This window comes from Vanessa cardui, chromosome 14 (genome assembly GCF_905220365.1).
Source record: "Vanessa cardui chromosome 14, ilVanCard2.1, whole genome shotgun sequence".
NCBI lineage: Eukaryota > Metazoa > Arthropoda > Insecta > Lepidoptera > Nymphalidae > Vanessa > Vanessa cardui.
The window spans coordinates 520,153-539,973 of NC_061136.1; the positions used below are offsets into that span (position 1 = coordinate 520,153).

At 31.2% G+C, this 19,821-nt stretch overlaps 1 protein-coding gene across 1 annotated transcript in view; it reads left to right on the top strand.

The window, feature by feature from the left end:
- Positions 1–286: 286 nt before the first annotated feature.
- The window catches only part of LOC124535378 (cadherin-89D), a 50,169-nt gene continuing 30,634 nt past the window's right edge, over positions 287–19,821 (top strand). Inside the window, exons 1-2 of the mRNA XM_047111587.1 lie at positions 287–421; positions 7,924–8,074. Coding sequence (XP_046967543.1) covers positions 8,017–8,074 — 58 coding nt within the window. The 5' untranslated portion in view covers positions 287–421; positions 7,924–8,016. The remainder of the gene's footprint in view (positions 422–7,923; positions 8,075–19,821) is intronic.

Consider the following 19,821-nt stretch of genomic DNA (forward strand, 5'->3'; position numbering starts at 1 on the left):
TTTTGTATAACATATATATATATATATGTTAAAATTACACGTGATGTCTATGGTATAATAATATACTGATATAAAAAATACGAAAATGACCCCGATTCATACTTAAAGACAATATATTTTGATTTCATGCCAAACATTAACATATTTCCGCTTTTAAATAATTAATAGACGAGATATTTATTTATATTATTTTGAATTTTTAGTTCTATAGAAGTTCGCAATAAGAAATTACCACCATATCTGATACGTAAGCAGATGCAACGGACTCTGGCGGCGCGAGCGCAGTCGCACCGGGACCCGCGGAGGTGCGCACGCGACGCGCTCTATGTATGTAGCGAATTTGACGCTTTCTTGGAAGAAACTTGATGTCAAATTTTGTGAAGCGTGTTCAGTGTTTGTGTGTGGATTTTTTTTATATTTGGTAAGTTTTAAAATTATCATTTTTATAAGTAAATCTATAAAAAAATAAGTAGTACTTATAACACTAGAAATTGTATTTAATAATTTCGATTTTCTCCAATTATTCCAAAGTTAAAACAATATTATATTTAATTTGGAGTGTAAATATCTATGATCCACTGATAACCGTAAAGTCAAGACTTACCTACCCTTGAATATCGATGTTGAAGTACGATTTGTATGCTGTCAGTATCAAGAAAAGTTCTATAAAAATTCCCAGTAAAATTAAAATCTTGAATGAAGTTTATTTGAAGGATGCTTTAAATTATTTTAATTATTTCCTTCTATCAGTATTATAACTGTGACACTGAATAATAAAGTGATAATTATGGTTTACTTTGTTCAATTTTTAGACATAAAAATTGCGTCTCTACCTTATCTAATAGGGACAGATAACTGCGTGAATTATTTTCTACTCGTTTTGGATTTATGACACCAAAAGCTTTAATGTAGCTGTTATCGTTTAGTAGAATTTGCTTCGATATTGTGGCGTTAAAGTAATATTTAAATTTCTAGTTCATAAAGTCTCACGAACAATTTTGTAAAAGCAAATTTTTCTAACTTCTTTTGAAGATAAGTTCTATCGTTATATTAACGCAATGGGACATAACAGTTTTGATGCAAATATAGACTATACAGCACTAGGTGAACCATACCTCAAAAAAATACTACATTTTCGAAGGGAAGAAAACCCCATACATTGTCTCTCTCTTATGATAAAGATAATATCAAGATGAAATAATATTTATTGCAATTGGAACTGTTTTTTTCATTCATTCGATTCAAGTCATTCATTCGATTATGATGAATCCTTGGTGACTTGTGAGAAGCCTTCTATACAAAAATATGTCGATACGAACGTTCTATGGTTTTCTTTATTCTCCCTTAAGCCAAGACTATTAGCATTTAGAAAACTATACATATAAACTATCAATATAATATGAAAGTTAGACTTCGATACTAAACGCGATAGTAATTAAATATACTATTGTATAATTTAAATATATTTTCAATATAATTTTACGAGACAATTAGAGCTGTATAAATAATAAATTTTATTAACTTTCTTTTACAATTGAAAACGCGATATGTTTTAATAAAAAATACTTTCATATAACACAACTAGCCATCCGTATACTTGAATAATACATTATAGAAACGATAAAAAATTCATATAAATATTTACTGCTTCTTGTATAAAAAACGGTTAGCGGATTTTACAGTATTGTATCTCTTTCTAGCTTGATTGATTTTATATGAAAGAAGAAGACAGGGCTAACTAATTATTACCGAGATAAAGATCCATAAATTATTACTATAATATATGTTACAAAAAATTAAATCTTTTTTTTACATGAGAAATTTATTCTTATTTGACATCTTTATTTAAAGTAAAGTAGTAAAGTAACAGCCTGTAAATTTCCTGCTGCTCCTGTCCCATTAAGGAGAGGGTTTGAAACATATTCCACCACGCTGTTCCAATGCGGGTTGGTGGAATGCACATGTGGCAGAATTTCAACGAAATTAGACACATCCAGGTTTCCTCACGATGTTTTCCTTCTCAGCCGAGCAAGAGACGAATTATAACACAAACTAAGCACATATATATAGTGGTGCTTGCCAGGTTTTGAATCCGAAATCATCGGTTAAGATGCACGCGTTCTAACCACTGATACATCTCAGCTCATATAACATTCGATCGAATTGATTTTAGTTATATTTTTTTTTACAATTAGGGTGAGTTCTTGGACTGTTTAGATAAGACCCGTACGAAGTCACGCCGGGCAGTTGGTTTGTCTATAGAAATATACGAGGAGGTTTAATGGAAATAACCAAATCAATATACTGTTAGATGCAGCGGGATTCGAAGACGATTTTAATTCATAAAAAATGATAGATAACGTTTGCCAGCGGAATCGCAATTCGCTACCAATCTTGGGATCTAAGATGCTATGTCCCTTGCCTGTAGATACACTGGCTCACTCACCCTTCAATCCGGAAGACAACAATACTGCATACTGTTGTTTAGCGGTAGAATATCTGATGAGTGGGTAGTACCCACCCAGGCTTTCTTACTCGTCAATTTTATTGTGTTAGTGTGAGTGATAGCTATGCTTAACTTCCTTATTGTATATTCTAGTCTAGTCTAGTTATTTGCCTAGATTTAGATAATCAAAGATATATTATTATATTTAACGGAACAAATCGTGATACATGGATAATATTTAAGTGGTCGTACATACAATATTTACATATTAAAAATATTTATGTATAATCATTAACCTATATTAAATACGATTCAAAAACCAGTTACATACATTAAGGACTCATCTCGAGTAATAAATCTAGGTTTATTACTTTTTTTGAAATCGTAACGGTATTACATAGTATTAACGCATACATAAATATCATATTATACAAGTTTTTCGTTGGCTTTTGTATTATGATTTTTAAATAAAACTAGATTATATGATGGAAAGTAAGCCTTATGTATTCATATTATTATTATAAAAATAAAAAAAATGGCTAACTACCCAGACGAGCTTACACAAACTCTACCAAAAATTAGTTAATAAATAGAAATAAGTTGCTGATTTTATGATCAAAATCGAAATTAACTTTATTCAAGTAGGCTTTTACAGGCACTTTTGAATAGTCATTTTACAATTAAGTGAAGCTACCACCGGTCCGGAAAGTAGATTCTACCGAGAAGAACAGGCAAGAAACTCTGTAGTTACTCTTTTTTAGCATTTATAAAATACAAAGTTATATTAGTTAAATACAATTATTTAAATTAATTTATCCTGCTTGGAATATGACAAGCTCTTAAATATATACATGTAATAATTAATTATTTGTCAAACTATCTATTGAAATGAGTCAGCCATTAAAGTTTAAAGAAAACTGTTATAATATCTTGTTTAGAGTACTAAAATATTTCTATTTAACAGACAAGATCGATTCAGATATAATGATTATAGTTGTGCAAACCGCTATACTTGAATCTATAATATAACTAGCGACGAGGCCCGGCTTCGCACGGGTGCAATGCTGATACTAAATATTACTTATTAGTTTATTTACGACATCACATCAGAAACTTAAAATTTTTCGAAATTGACAGCGTTTCTTTACTATATTGTCCATGTATTATATACAAAAACCTTCTTCTCAAACCACACTATATATAAAAAAACATATAGACAGCGGTAAATGACGTTGATTTATACGATGTAAGGATAAGGATATACATAATTTATTATACTAATATACATATTTACTATTTAATATTACTAAGCAAGATTCATTTTAGTAAAACTCGGTAAGGCATACGGTTGTAAGCTTCATAAGATATTATTATAACATACAAAACGAAGAATAATTGTTTGCTCGACAAATGTAAGTGTTTCCAGGATATCATCAGTATCTTTTGATATAAGGTAAATGTGGACGAATAAGGAGCTGTCCAAATGCAAGTAAAAAAATATTTGCAGCATCTTAAGGTGATCAAAAAAATAATACATATTTTCAAATAACTCATTTTTTTTTTAAAATAAATGTAGAGCATAAAATAGTATATATAAATTACTTTCTGGGTACTCTCTCGTAATTAGCGGTAATATAATAGAGATATTTAAGCCCATAAATGCGTACCATCAGGTTATATATTCTAACGCCAAATAGTAATACTACATACCACCAATTTACCGTCTTTAAATTATTTCCTTGTTTGAAATATATCAAATAAAGTATAACTTTCAAAGATTATTCAATTTCAAATATAAAATAAATATAATACCAACATATTTTTTATATAATTACACTATAAATAGTCCGAGAATCAAATCAATCATTCCAATCATTAATTATTATATCATTAATGAAAATGTAACCTGTTACCGTATTTTCTAGTATTTATTAACACAATGTGTATACATATTTATAACAGTAAATAGAAATATCGCAATGTAAGTCTAACTTGCAAATTGGACAATCTTTTCCGCTTCGAATTATTCAATAATTATAATCGTAACATACTTCGTAACGAGCGATACAATTAGTAAATAAATAAGAATTATTTTACTCTACATTGTATTATAATGAAGATTGTTTACGAAAATATTACTACGGAATTCATATTATTATTACTTGGACTAAAGTTCGTGTAATGTTCGACGTTTCGGGCAGATTAACAAATACGAAAGCTTTGTTTTTCTGCATTCTCGTATCAAGTGTAATCGAAAGAGTGCAGTTACAGAGAAACATAACATTTTAGTTCCCATGATCGGTGGCGCTTTAACAATGTTAGGAGTATATTATATTACTGGAGGTGTTCGTGTATTGGCGATGATATTGACGAAATATATATATATATTTTTTGATAAGTCGTTAACTATACGTTTTTAATTTATACGTATAATTAAAATAATATTACCTGAAGCTATATTTCTTTTAACGCATAATAAAAAAATAATAGCGAGATTTTCATGATGATGAAAACGTACGTACATGTTGATATGAAAACTAAATTATAAGGTTGCTCTAAACTGCCAATTAAGTGTCAAGCCGCTCAAAAGAGACAACTTCATAACTTGCCTTACTTTACATCACTTACATAGTTATATCACAAATTTAATATTAATATTTAAATTAGTATCTCGATTGTAGAAGTACCAGTTGAGGCCTATGTTTTTCTCTATTGGATGAAAAAAAAAATCACTTAACTGCTCTCATTCGATTTAGCGACACATACATAAAGAATTATAACCAAAAAATAAGTGGTTCTTCCGGGCTAGGATACACAATCGGCGTTTGAGATTCACGCATTAGTTACACGATTCACTACACTAACTCAGATCCATATATATCGTCTGTATAATCTTATGTAGTAAAAGCCTTATAATATTTTACAATACAATTCCTAAGTTTATCAAGAAGCAATGATATCACATATATATCCATGTTCGTATTATGTTAACATATAATAGCGTGCGAATCTGCGGGAAGTCACTAGTTGTAACGCAGATCAATGAACCGTTCCGTTATCGATAATGTATTCGATATTAGAAAGCGCTTTGGCTGTAAACTGCAACCGGGATGTGTCTTCACACGACATATTACTTTTAAAAATAATATATATGTATATATAGTAATAAATACTTAATAGTTTTTTTTTTATAATGACTAACAAATTTTTAAAATCAACTAAAACATTTTAAACAAAGTTATACCGGACGATTTAACATGTTTTGTTTTGTTTAAACAAATGTCGTGCTTGATTTTCATATTTTTGCTATTTTATTTCGAATTTGTGATAACAGTAAACACACTCGAGTAACTTTTTACTTTGAACAGCCTGATGCGGAACTTGTAAATTATTCTAATGCCAAATATACAGAAATAAAACATTGATGTACTTTAAATCTGCATTGGATAGAGACAGTGTATATACATATTTACTTCGGATCTCTCATCATATGTTGGTAAAGGTACCCCACCGGATGGTGACTAATTTGCTAGATTTTTTTTTGGAAATTTACAAAGCCTACACATCCTAGGTCAATTTTATTGTATATTTGTAAACAAAGTTATGTAAGGTTGAGATTTTTTGTCGTAACGTTTCGACGCAATCTATATTCCGACATTATATCTCATTTAGTGCAGTTTAATTCAAGATTGATAATAGGAATCTCCTTATAATATATATGAATTTGCATTTCTAGAATAAAAAATAAATTTCATGAAAATACATATAACTCTTGATCTTTGACGTTCATTTTAGCATAATTCGCTACCACGACTATAGTGTTACATTAATCTCAAAGCATTAGCAATTTGTCAAGTTGTCTAACTTAAAATCATGTTAGAAATAATTATATCTATTCAAAATGAGGTAGGTACACTTCACGAACGAATTTGTTAATCGCTAATTAACTTGTCCGTTAAACGTTACTACTTTTACCTATCCTAGGTAAGTAGCCTGATATAAGATACTGCGTTTATCGACACTGTATGTACAACTAATGTAGTGTGTTCTTTTAAAAGAAATAATTGTCAAAATATTTCTATATTACTTAACCGACTTAAAAAAGAAAGTTGAAGTTGCCCAATGTTCATTGATTAATTAAATTGGTTTACTTTCAAGAAACAAATATAGAGCATTTATTTTTCAGCAAGAAAATATAGGAAGTAAAAAACTTCGCAACATAAAATTCATTCTTGTTTAAACTTTAAATGTACTATAGAAAATTATAATACTCGCGAGCTACAAAGGATCATTACACGCAGTTGCCCGAGGGAGGCGGCGGCGTGTAACGGGTTTGATTCCCGTTACACGTTTATCTGCCACGGTTCATTGGGGTGCTTAATTATTTCGATCCGCTTACGTGCCTACGTTTTCATATTGAATAGTAATAAAACATAAACGTATTACATAATATTCTAAATTTAAATTATGTGGTTTATTCTGCATCTGTGCTTAGAAATATATACATTATAATATTTATGATATTTAAAGTTTATCGATAATATCGTTACATAATAAATGTTACAGGAACACGTGCTCGGTTTAAAGAAAGCTATATTAACATAAATTTTAGAAAATTAGTTTTAGAGATTATAGGAAGAATTGTAAAAACTCAATTAATGCAATTTAAGACAATTTTGCAACACAATTTATTTAATAATTCTAAGCTTATGGATTGATTTCTCAAAATCTATTTTAATAAAACTAAGAGTTTAAGTGTTTAATATATATTTTTGTGAAACACTTAAATACTTACCTTATACGTAGGTCATGGTAGCTTAATCGGCTTGAAATTAGTTGTAACACAACGAACACAAATCATATTTGTAATATTTTAAATATTTATACCAAAATAACATTTTTTACAATTTCTGTTGGTCTGTCTGTCTCTCTGTTTGTTTGTTCCGGCTAATCTTTGGAAGGGCTGGATCAATTTTGGTGGGACTTTCACTGGTAGATAACTGAATAACTTAGGCTACAATAATATTAAATTTTAATTTAATTTTTTATTAAACTTTTTTTCAATTATATTTTTTGTTAAATTCAAACGCGTATAATGTGGCGGGCACAGCTAGTATAAAATAAACGTCATACTGAAATTGTCAATAATAATAATGTATTAATACAAGTCGGTTCCATATATTTATCGAGACTAAAGTTGGAAAGACAATTAAATCTGTATTATCGTTTAAAGTCCTGTCTAGCGTTGGTCAATACATATTGTAAAAGAAACAGGAATAGCTAATAATTAATCAATTACTGATCATTTATACTACGGTTTTTACTGACGTGGCTTTGATGATAATGATAGTAGAAGGTCATAATATGATGAAATGTATAATTTATCCGAACATTAAATTTTTATAATATAATATTATTATTACATTTTTATAATGTATAATTTTAACAGATAAATATTTTTTCTTTCTTTTTTGCAGATTACCAGTAGAACCATTTAATGAAGACTTCCCAATGGATTATAGTGTTGTGTTGTGTGAAGTGGATGCGCGCGCGTTGAAATCTAATGTACTATGACGATGTGCGCTAGAGTTGTTTTAGTGCTATTAGCACTTGTCGAGACGGCGATATGTGAGTATAATAAAATATTCTACTTATACTATATTTATTGTGAATTTGGAAACATATATTTAATTATATTATGACAATTTTTCAAAACATACATGTTTTCTCACGTAGATCCTTCCACATGTAATGAAAAGAATCTAGTAAGATATTAGAGCTACAAAAATTATATATATTAAAACTCTCTTTATCCCGCCTTAGCTCCACAAAAATGTTAAACCAAGAAACACAAAGTTTCACTTGTAATAATAATTAAGTTAATTACCTCAAAACTTACTTAACAGCATTATTAAATAACATCGGACGGAGTACTGACTGTCCTTAACGTCACAAGTCTATTAAAACAGTTAATTATGGTCAGGGGTTCACAAGATCAACTTTCCAACTTTCTCCGGCGGAACTTATTTGTGGAAAAATGAACGATTCGTTTCGAGATCATCTATCCTTTGTTTTGTTGATAAAGTTTTATTTTAATTATTACGTGTCACGGAATTCCGACATGATAATTGAATTAAAGCGAACACAATGCTCTTTTCCTTAAGTTAATTTAAAAGTATTTTTAACGCACTAATATATCAGCTTTCTATTGTTAAAAAATAAAAATTGTATCACTGATAATACTCATAATCGGACATTGTAATATTTTAGATTATTTTCTTTTTTTATTACATAAATGAGTTGTTGCCTTTTTGCTTTGATAGGCTTAATGAGAACAATATCATCTTTAATATTTTGCTACTGTGTCCATGGTTAATAGCCGTGCAAAGTCAAATCTCACGATTTGACTTCAAGATTTGGCTCAAATATTGGGTCGATAAATACCATTGGGTTATTTGTTTATAAAATTAGCATTCAAACACTTCCATGCATTAGTAGGTTTATGATGCTTGTATTAGGACAAAAACAGACTCTTTTCGTTGTGTATTAGTTTGAAGAGTGTATTTGTATTTGCAAACAATTGAACACTATATACCTTAAACGACTTAATTATAGAGATAAGCTGCTATAAATAGATGTTAATTGGGTTCAATGATTTGTAATGAATGCGTCTTTACACATAAAACTTTAAAGGAACCTGCGCAAACGAATGTGTCGGATGGGTGAGCTTTCGTAGAATTGCATTCTGTATGTTTAATTGAACTCAAACAATTTTACTCCCCTACTCTACCGGGACAAAAAAATCTTGAAACAATAATTGATCAATAAAAATGAGTTACAAAGCTAAATAGTATTTTTGATTGAAAGCGTTCATTTAAAAAAAAACTAAATTAACATATTTTAAAGATGTCACACTCAATACTAAGCTTTAAACAAACTTGTAATCTATATGAAACCAAGGATTATCTCTACATAGTAAAAAACAAAGTCGACTTTTGAACTACGCAGTGGATTTTGATGTGTTTTATATTAATAAGCAATGTGATTTAAAAGGAAGATTTATTTATAAAATACATAATTTTATACTGTAGAACAGCCCAAAATTCTAACTTCCCTGGTCGGAAAAGCAAAATCTTTTACTGTCGTATCTGTCCTTTAGTCTATAAGTTAAATATACAATCGTGTGCAGCCGGTACGGGTATATTTATAATTTAAAGTTAATTCGGGTGAAACCGCAAAAAACAGCTAGATAAAAATGTTCTATCATACTGAAGATGATGAGAAAACTCACAATAATCCCAAGCTCCTTGATACATGCGAGTCATCTAGCGACACAGATCTGCATTATCTGGAGCGAAGAGATCCAATCTCGTAATGTCTGGGACGTGCGTCGTAAGCACTGTGAGTACAGTAGGTTAATTTGAACTAACTTTGTACACATGTTATAACTGGTTCTCGGAAAATTATATTAACTTAATGCTACCGTCACTGCGACCAACGGTTCATCACCAGTTGGGATGTATAACGAAGTAAGTGCCTTGAGTCTGCATATTCAGGACAGTTACTTCGTTATATCAGTGATAATAAAGGCAAATAAATACATATAATATATACGAGTTGGTAGTGAATAAATAAAAATGTTAACAAAAAGAAAAACCGACTTCAAACAAAACACTATTTTAAAACAAATAAATATGCACTAAAAAGTAATAAAAATAATTGCGTATTCAACATATTTTTTGAGTCCTCCTAAGTAAAATGAAATATTAGACTTTTTAAAAGTCGATTTACGATTATATTATGTAGTTATAATTATCGATATATTTTGGAGTACGTGATATGAGGTAACAAACATAGAAAAAAAAGAAAAGAAAAAAAACAGACGAATTGATAACCTCCTCCTTTTTGAACTCGCTTAAATAGAAAACTAAAGTATACGCTGTGATAGAGATTAAAACTGAAGATATTATACATGTAAACATCTTATTAGATTATTCATTATCTATTAATCAAAAATTTAAATGGTGGTCAATTAGTTATTTAAAACAGAATTCTAAACGTGAAAGTAACCAAACACAAGTGTTACATAATGTTAAACGGCGAAAATATTGAAATTTAACGAAGAGAAAATTCAATGGAAATGTTCGAACATTAAATTTTTTTTAATCGATTTCGTAGGCGGCACCGCTCTCGCTCTTTTGAAGATCATTTGCATTTGAATTTACACACACACGTACAATATAATTTCGTGGGCTTTCGTTTTCATTATTATAGTGAATAGAATTATATAATAAGTGTAAGATTATAATTGATATCACACAGGAACAATGTAGAGTTACAACTAAAACAATTTAATTGTACACAATGCTTTTTGGACAGCATTGTCCGAGCTAAAATTAATACTAGCTTCATGATTCAATTGTATTGTATTGACTGTCAAACGTTTAGTATGGCGTCTGTCCGTGTAGTTTATACTTATATAAATTTAATAACCTTATTATAACATCTCTTCATCATTACGTATTCGGGTGTAAAGCCGAGTTTGATACGTAAGTTGGCAGTGATTTCTAGTAATGTTTTTCAAATTACATTAATATTAAATTATCATGGATCAACTAATGTTGGTTTTTCTTCTATACAGTTATGATGTGTCAATCAATCCCAGTTTACTTTACAAAATGTTTCATTAAGAACAGTTTAAGTTTAAACCGAGGTCACGAAGGATCGCTTGTTAAGAAAATACGTAACAGTGACCTCAATGTAGGTACTTTGCTTCATTCCCATTCAATAAAACAAATCCATAGCTCCCATGGATTTCTAAGTCAACCGAATTAATTAGTCCGAGAAGACTGGAGTATTATTACTGAATTAGCCCTTAATTATGCAATTTTGCACCTAATGTATACGTAATAAGATCTATGAAATGTGAACGTATTTATTTGCATTATAATATAATGTGACAAATGAAATTAAACTCTAATAACTTCTGAAAAGAGTTAAATTTGATTGCAATTGTTCTGATATCGGTCGTGGGACCCGCCTTACTTAGAGCCTATAGAATATTAAGAAGTATTTTTCTCATATTCAGTTCGTTATGTGATTTCTTTAGTTGAGTATGTTTCGTATTGTTGGAAGTATGTCCGGGAAATGAACGGTTTAATAATGGTATTTACTTTGTCGTCGGTTTTTTTCCGACTTGTTAAATGCATAATTGTCGTGTATCTAGATTGTCTTTTGTAATTCTGCAAATACCGTAGAGTATTTTTATATTCTTCCATTTTTATATCATTCGTCTAACCAGAGTACAAGATTAATGATCGTTAAAATGCTGTATCAGGGTAAATATAAAAAAAAATGCATAAGAGCATGGTCCGAAGAAAAGTCAGATGTACAAAGTGTTTGTAAAAGTATTTCAATATAAAAATGATTTTATGATATCACATTCCAGTCGAATGTATTTGCAAATGATGGTTATTTTTGACATATTTTACATCCAAGTCACAATTCAAGAAATTATTATTAAATTGTAAACGTTCAGATGTTATTATTACACTTATATGTCATTTGTCTTCATATTAAGCCTTTGCCTAAATACTTCCCAATGGTATCGGTAAAGTAACAGCTTGTAAATTTCCCACTGCTTGGTTAAGGCCTCCTCTTCCATTAAGGAGAGGGTTTGGATCATATTCCACGGATGGTGGAATGCACATGTGGAAGAATTTCGATGAAATTAGACAGCATGCAGGTTTCCTCACGATGTTTTCCTTCACCACTGAGCACGAGATGACTTATAAAAACAAATTAAACACATATATATATATATATATAACCATCATTTGCAAATACATTCCAGTCGAATGTATTTGCAAATGATGGTTATTTTTGACATATTTTACATCCAAGTCACAATTCAAGAAATTATTATTAAATTGTAAACGTTCAGATGTTATTATTACACTTATATGTCATTTGTCTTCATATTAAGCCTTTGCCTAAATACTTCCCAATGGTATCGGTAAAGTAACAGCTTGTAAATTTCCCACTGCTTGGTTAAGGCCTCCTCTTCCATTAAGGAGAGGGTTTGGATCATATTCCACGGATGGTGGAATGCACATGTGGAAGAATTTCGATGAAATTAGACAGCATGCAGGTTTCCTCACGATGTTTTCCTTCACCACTGAGCACGAGATGACTTATAAAAACAAATTAAACACACATATATATATATATATATATATATATATATATATATATATATATATATATATATATATATATATATAGTGGCGCTTGCCTGGGTTTGAATTGTTATTGACTAGTCTATACGAAATTGGCAATATAATCAATTAATGGTAACATTATAATTACTTTCTCACCATAAAACCACTAAGAAAATCGATCCTGAGCTTTATTCGAATACGAATGGATCGAAAATAAATATAATACGAGTTTGAAATTTCATATGTGTTATCTTTATTAACATCTCAGGAAGTGATTTATCTCCTTTCTATTTGGTGCACCAACTGACAGTTTCCTGTTCTTTGAACGATTTTAATTTAATTACTCAGTAAGTACTTTACGTTCTCCACAGATTTAATTAAACTTTAAGTTATATATACTTATATGTATGAGTTCCTTATTAAATCAAATACTTTCGATACATATGTAAAATATTTTTGAATTTATTATAACCAATGCTAACGAAAATTTGTGTTTATTCTAAGAAAATTAAAAAACAAATTGCTTCAATATTTATATTTGTTTCCATTATAAAAGGAGAAACATTGCAATAATAAAGATTATTTTATAACATCCAGTTTACAGTTCCAACGAAATGAAAAAATATCTTTACGGCATTCGTATTATAAAAAAACCGCAAACATTTTCCATTTGATTCTGTTTTAAAAAGAAAGGTTAAATAATAAATTTAAAGTGCTTGCAATACCCTACGCGAATAAAGTATATTTTGATTTTGGTTCAAAAAACATTTCTCGCAAGAAATTCCATAACCCAAAGGTTTCAAATTCTTTAGTAATAACATAACGGTTTATGTAAATATAACTGATTTTTAATTAAGCAAGTAAGAATTCAACCGCCGTTATAAGTGATCATACAGATTCCCCCATAACAACCCCAGTACGACACTCATCATTCTTGACATGCGACCACACATAATAATATCTGTAGTAATGCTGGATTCAAATACTATACAATTATACGCACGCACTTTATAACTACCAACCGAAATATGAGCTAGGGTGGCCCAGTGGTTAGAACGCGTTTTCACCGATGATTGCGGTTTCAAATTTGAACAAGCACCATTGAATTTTCATTCTTGGTGGTAGGGCTTTGTGCAAGACCGTGAAAGTACTACCCAATCATCAGATATTCTACCGAAAAACAACAGTACTTTGTATTGTTGAGTTTCCGTTTGAAGAGTGAGTGAGCCAGTGTTCCTACAGGCACAAGTTATTTCATCTTAGTTTCAAAGGTTAGCGGCGCATAGGCGATGAAAGGAATGGTTAACGTTTCTTACAGCGCCATTGTCTATAGGCGGTGGTGACCACTTGCTCACAAGTGGCCCATATGCTCATCCGCCAACTAGTAGCATAAAAAAATATCATGTATTTGTTTAATTTTCATTAGGATAACATTCCCGTGGGCTCGCATCGCTACGCGGTCGTTGACTCGCAGCAAAAACAAGGAAAATCGAAGGCGTAAGTTTGTGAGAACGTCGCTGCTGATCGGATGCGATGTTCCGCATTCCCTGCTGATTGTTACTCTCTTTGAAAAACGTTTTGTTTTGTCATGAGCACTTCGTTCTTATAATAAATTATTTTGCAAGTATAGTGGCACTGCTGGGCTTGGTGCTTATTCAACAAAGGTGAACTATTGTGAATAGGTGGTGTTAGGGCTGTTACCCGGTAGTATTGGTACAAAATAAAACCACCGAGTATGTACTGCTGGTCAGATAGTGTAATTGTTCGGACTTTAAGAAATTACAAAAATTGTATTGTACTTTAGAAAAAACGTTTCTATAGCGCGATGTAAAATACATCTAACGCCATCTATTGACGAAATAATAAACTAAATGATTATTTGGCATAATGTCATTTGATCTGAACAGGTGGAAACACCTGGGTAAGTGGTTTTTAAATTTTTAGTTGGATGAGCGTTTAGTCCACCTGATGGTAAGTATTCATCATCCCACATATGCAATGAAACTGTAAAAAATATTAATTTCGGAACTAATACATTATATTCCATGTACCTGTAGTTACACTGGATAACTCAAAGTAATAGACCAATCAATAAATCAATAGACCAATGAGGTCGATCATATAAGTTATTTCATATTATTATATTTTCCAAGTCCAGATACACTAGCTTCGATATTATTCCAGCACAACACTAATCACAAAAACTATCCAAAATCTGTGTCAAAGGTTTGTCCAGATATAGCAAGAAAAACGGAGACACCCCTCATAATAATTTTTTTTCTTAACCAACAAGCGCAAATTGAATTATAAACACAATTTTAACAACAAAAACTATAACATTCTGTATTAAACCTTTATTCCGATTTCATAAGTCCCACACGCAACAGTGTACCATATGATAGTTTCTTTTCAATTTCTCTTCCACTAAACGGAAATGGCGATGTGTGGTGTAATGACCATAATTTCGACTTAACTATAACGTAAAACTAATGTTAGATTACTAACTAGCCTAATGGTAGCCATTACAGAGCACTATAGATACTGTTAGTTAAATCGATCTCCGTGCTCGAGTAGTGTGTACACCGGTTTTCATGGGTACGCCACTCCGAGGTCCCGGGTTCGATTCCTGGCGTCAATGTAAGAAACGTTTAGTGGTTTTCTATGTTGCTTTGGATGTTTGTGTCGCCTCACATTGAAACAAATTTTGCAATGTTTTTCGTCTGTTGCATGGAGCTTTGCTTTATATGTTTTTCATCACCGCTGCAAAAATGAATTATTAATACAAAAAGATACACAAACACTATTATACTTGTTTCATGTAATAAATAATAAAAAGTATAATCCATTAGCAAAATCAAGTCCGTGACTTAGTAACAATAATTATACATATCACAATTCGCTGTTCACTGTACTTAGACAAAGTGTAATTATGTAATATCTGTAACTATTATAATTTTGATTGAACGCCGGAAATGAGTACAGTAAGACGCAAAGAACAAAAGCATTTTTTTCAAATGCAATTACATATATTGCGCAACCGAAGTGTATCCCTTCACTATCTTCAATCTTTTGAATTTAATTCGTCTTTTTACTTTAGTTGCTTAACTCGGTTCTACTTGGATAAGAATCAGGAAATTTGTTTATTATATGTTCGTGTAACGCGTGCCAGTAAAGAAAATAAAAAGCAATAAAACAATTTTTACTTGTCTGAAATTACGAGTGCAAAAGATAATTAGTAAATAATTAATTGGCTATATATATTGGATACGTGATAAGCGGTCACAGCTGCCCATAGGTATTTCCTGTACAAAAAAATTTAGCCAATTCTTCGACCACCAATCCACCACCGACCTTGAGGACTAAGACATACATCAACTAAGGGTTATTATTGCTATTGCTGGTTATTCAAGAATGCTTAAAATTTTATGTAATTTTAATCGAACTAACATAAAGATAATATGTTTGTTACACAAATATTAAATGGTCATGTGTTCGATTCTCAATATAAGATGTCAATTTCGAAGGGACTGAATATCGTTTTCCATATTAACTTTGACACATTTTATGAATAACGGTAAAAAAATATGTCATTGTACTCTTCACCCATTTAAAACACGGCGTTTATTCTCTATATTATATGTTTTCCGATGCATCCTTTAGTTAGTGTACGCTCGTATTGTATAAGTTCCCGCTTCTAACTTGTACACTGCGAGCGACTATATTTACCATATCTTGACAGAAATTATTTATACCTTTTTAAATGCACTGGGTTTGAATTCAATACCTCTGTGCTAGCAGCCATAGAAACTAGCCAATAGACCAACGAGGTCGATCATATAAGTTATAATTATGAATTATATTTCAAAAAGTCCAGATACACTAACGTCGATATTATTCCAGCACAACACTAATCACAAAAAAACTAACCAGTTAGAAAGTTTAAAGCTATGACCCAAAAAGGCAGGATTCCAGGGTGGCCACAGACATACAAGAGCATGTTTTTATGTAGCGAAGACTGCTATGGACGTGTACTGCCTTCACATTGAATGCAAAACCTGTCTAACGACTTTCGTTTTTTAAAAGACTTACTTTTAAACATAATATGTGTAATCGGTTACATTAATTAAAAGCGAAATTGAAACGCCCATATTGAATAAACTTTTAACAAACTGAATCAGTTTGTTATATTATAAAATATGTGGGAATAAATTTTAGTTGAATGTACTCGATACGATGGCCAAGTGGTTAGAACGCTTGCATGTTAACCGGATTCCGGGTTCAAACCCAGGCAAGGACCACTGAATATTTATTTGCTGCAAATGTTACTTATAATTCATCTCGTGCTAGGCTTTGAAGGAAAGCATCATAAGGAAACCATCATGTGTCTAATAGAAATTATGGCACATGTGTCCATCAACCCGCATTAGAACAGCCTGGTGGAATATGTTCCAGTAACCTCCTCCTCAAAGAGAGTGGTCTCATGGTCTCACCCCGCAGTAAGAAATTTACAGGCTGTTGCTGTTTTATTTATGAACTGAATACAAAACTATCTTAGTATTAGGCATTTGGCGATGAATTAGTTAGGAATGTCGGATGAAATGGTTATAAGTTATATGAGCTAGAACTATTAATAGAATTAAATACAATACAAATTTAGTACACTTATATTGCACTGTAAATTTATATAACACTTTATTGTATAAATGCAGTTGATAAAAGAGCTTCAGTACTAATAAAATTGTATTGCAAGACAAGGAAAATGATGGCTAATAATACATTTATTTGGACTAGTTGCCGCCTGCGGCTTTCACGTTTAAAGTGCCAGTCGTATAAAAAGTAGCAACAGACAGACAGACAAAGGTATAGTCGCATTTATAATATAATTATAAACTAATATAGATATTACAACCTTGTCACGGTAGCATGCGTAAGCGATCCCGTGGCGTCCGCCGAAAGACGGAGAGGGTACCGCTGGTTTTTTAGTGAGTAAACCCGGCGTCCTTAGACGCACTCGGCGTCCAAGGCTCCGGGGAGTGACACCGCCCCACTTTCAATCACGTAGGGGAAGCTTGTAATGCGTTTTTCCAGCGAGAAAAATTTAAGAAAGTACAACAACCATAATTATGATTTAAGCATAAGTATATTTGCTTCTACTCACATCTTCGTCCAAGAGTCAGGCGGGAAAATGTTAGTAACTCTACGTGTATGTTCTAGACACCACTTCCTGTACCCCTGATAACGTTTATAAATACTTAATGGTGATCGGTCGAGTAATCAAGACGTAATATAACTCACTTTCATGTGTATAATATAAGTTAGGATTAGAATGAAAATAAACTCTATTTTTAAAACAATTTAATAATTAAAAGCATTTGTAAAGTATTACATAATGTTTATTTTAATAAAAAAAAATATTTTAAATTAAATTTGGGAACTAACGTAGGTAGTTATTAAAGTTGAGAAAAATAATGTTCGCAAATTAACTGCTGACGATAACAATAAACTATACCGAACGAGTATAACAGTAAATAATTAAAACATCAAAAAATAACATATACAATTACTAAAATCCAACAAACGTACTCGTTTGTTGGATTTTAGTAATTGTATACTTACAATTTCAATTATCAGATCTACATAATACAATTTACATAATTTAAATATCAACGAGTCCAGTACATAAATCTCAAGATGCAAATGTGATGTGATCTCGACCTTGCTTAACTTTGTTCGTTTCATCTCGCTGCCCACGAGTTCGCTTTTCACTGCACTTTCCCGCTTTCTTACCACAGTATGAAGGCTGACATCGGGAATTTTAGTCAATTAAACACTATTTCTCATCTAGATACAAGTTTAATAGTATTTTTATTCGGATGAATTATCGACATGTATTAACAAAACATTGGTGTACTATATTGACAAAAGTACGTAAGAAAAAGGCTAGTCTCCGTTAACAGTGACCACCGTGCTTGAAGTGGAAAGTCATTGTCATTATCGTCAAGGGATATATATAACATACTAGTTGTCATTTCCGGCTTCGTTTCGCGTTGTAGGTGTTGATTGTCAAATGTAAGACAAAAAGTAGCCTATGTCCTTTCTTAAAGCTCAAGTATGCTTCATACCAAATTCCATCAAAATTGGTTCAGTGGTTTGATAGTAACATACAGAGTTACTTTCACATTTATATCAGTGAAGACTATACATTTGGTCCCAATGTTGTTGGCTTATTGGTGATGTAATTTGTGATTAATATTTCTTCCAGGGCCAATGTCGATGGCGATGGCGACCATTTTCCATCATTAGATCCATTTGACAGTTAATGAAACAATCACTTTACATATTAATTCACAAATTGTGAGGTACTTAAGCCTTTTTTCAGTTTGAATTTCTCACTTTCTCCTATTCAGATAATGGACACTAGTCAAGCTTCCTGGTCTGTCTTATATCGTTTTAATTGCTTCCTAGAATGCGGGATTCTAATATTTCCACTTAACTGTATCGGGTGGTACCACTTCAATAATATGGTAATCATAGAACGGGTTTGCTGAGAACTGAGGAAAGTGATCATTATGTAAAGATTTTAATGGCAGGTTTAACAGAAACTTTCGTGGATTAGATTATAGATAAGATTTCGAATATTTTAGTTACGATGTTCTGTAAAATACTTTATTAACTAAGAAACAACGGTTTATTGAAATTTCTAGAATGTGTTAAAAGTATTTTGTTAAACTATTTCAATATACAATTTAATCATCGTATCGTATATTAATATAAAATATTCGAGATGGCCCAGTGGTTAGAACGCGTGCATCTTAACCGATGATTGCGGGTTCAAACCCAGGCAAGCACCGCTGTTTCATGTGCTTAATTTGTCTTTATAATTCATCTCGTGCTCAGCGGTGAAGGAAAATATCGTGAGGAAAACTGCATGTGACAAATTTCATAGAAATTCTGCCACATGTGCATTCTACCAACCAGCATTGGAACAGCGTGTTGGAATATGTTCCAAACCTTCTCCTCAAAGGGAGAGGAGACCTTTAGCCCAGCAGTGGGAATTTACAGGCTGTTGTTGTTGTTGTTGTTGTTGTATAAACACTGAAGCTGGAAGTTTTATTGATAAAAATATATATAATTTTTTTATGAATACAAAATAAC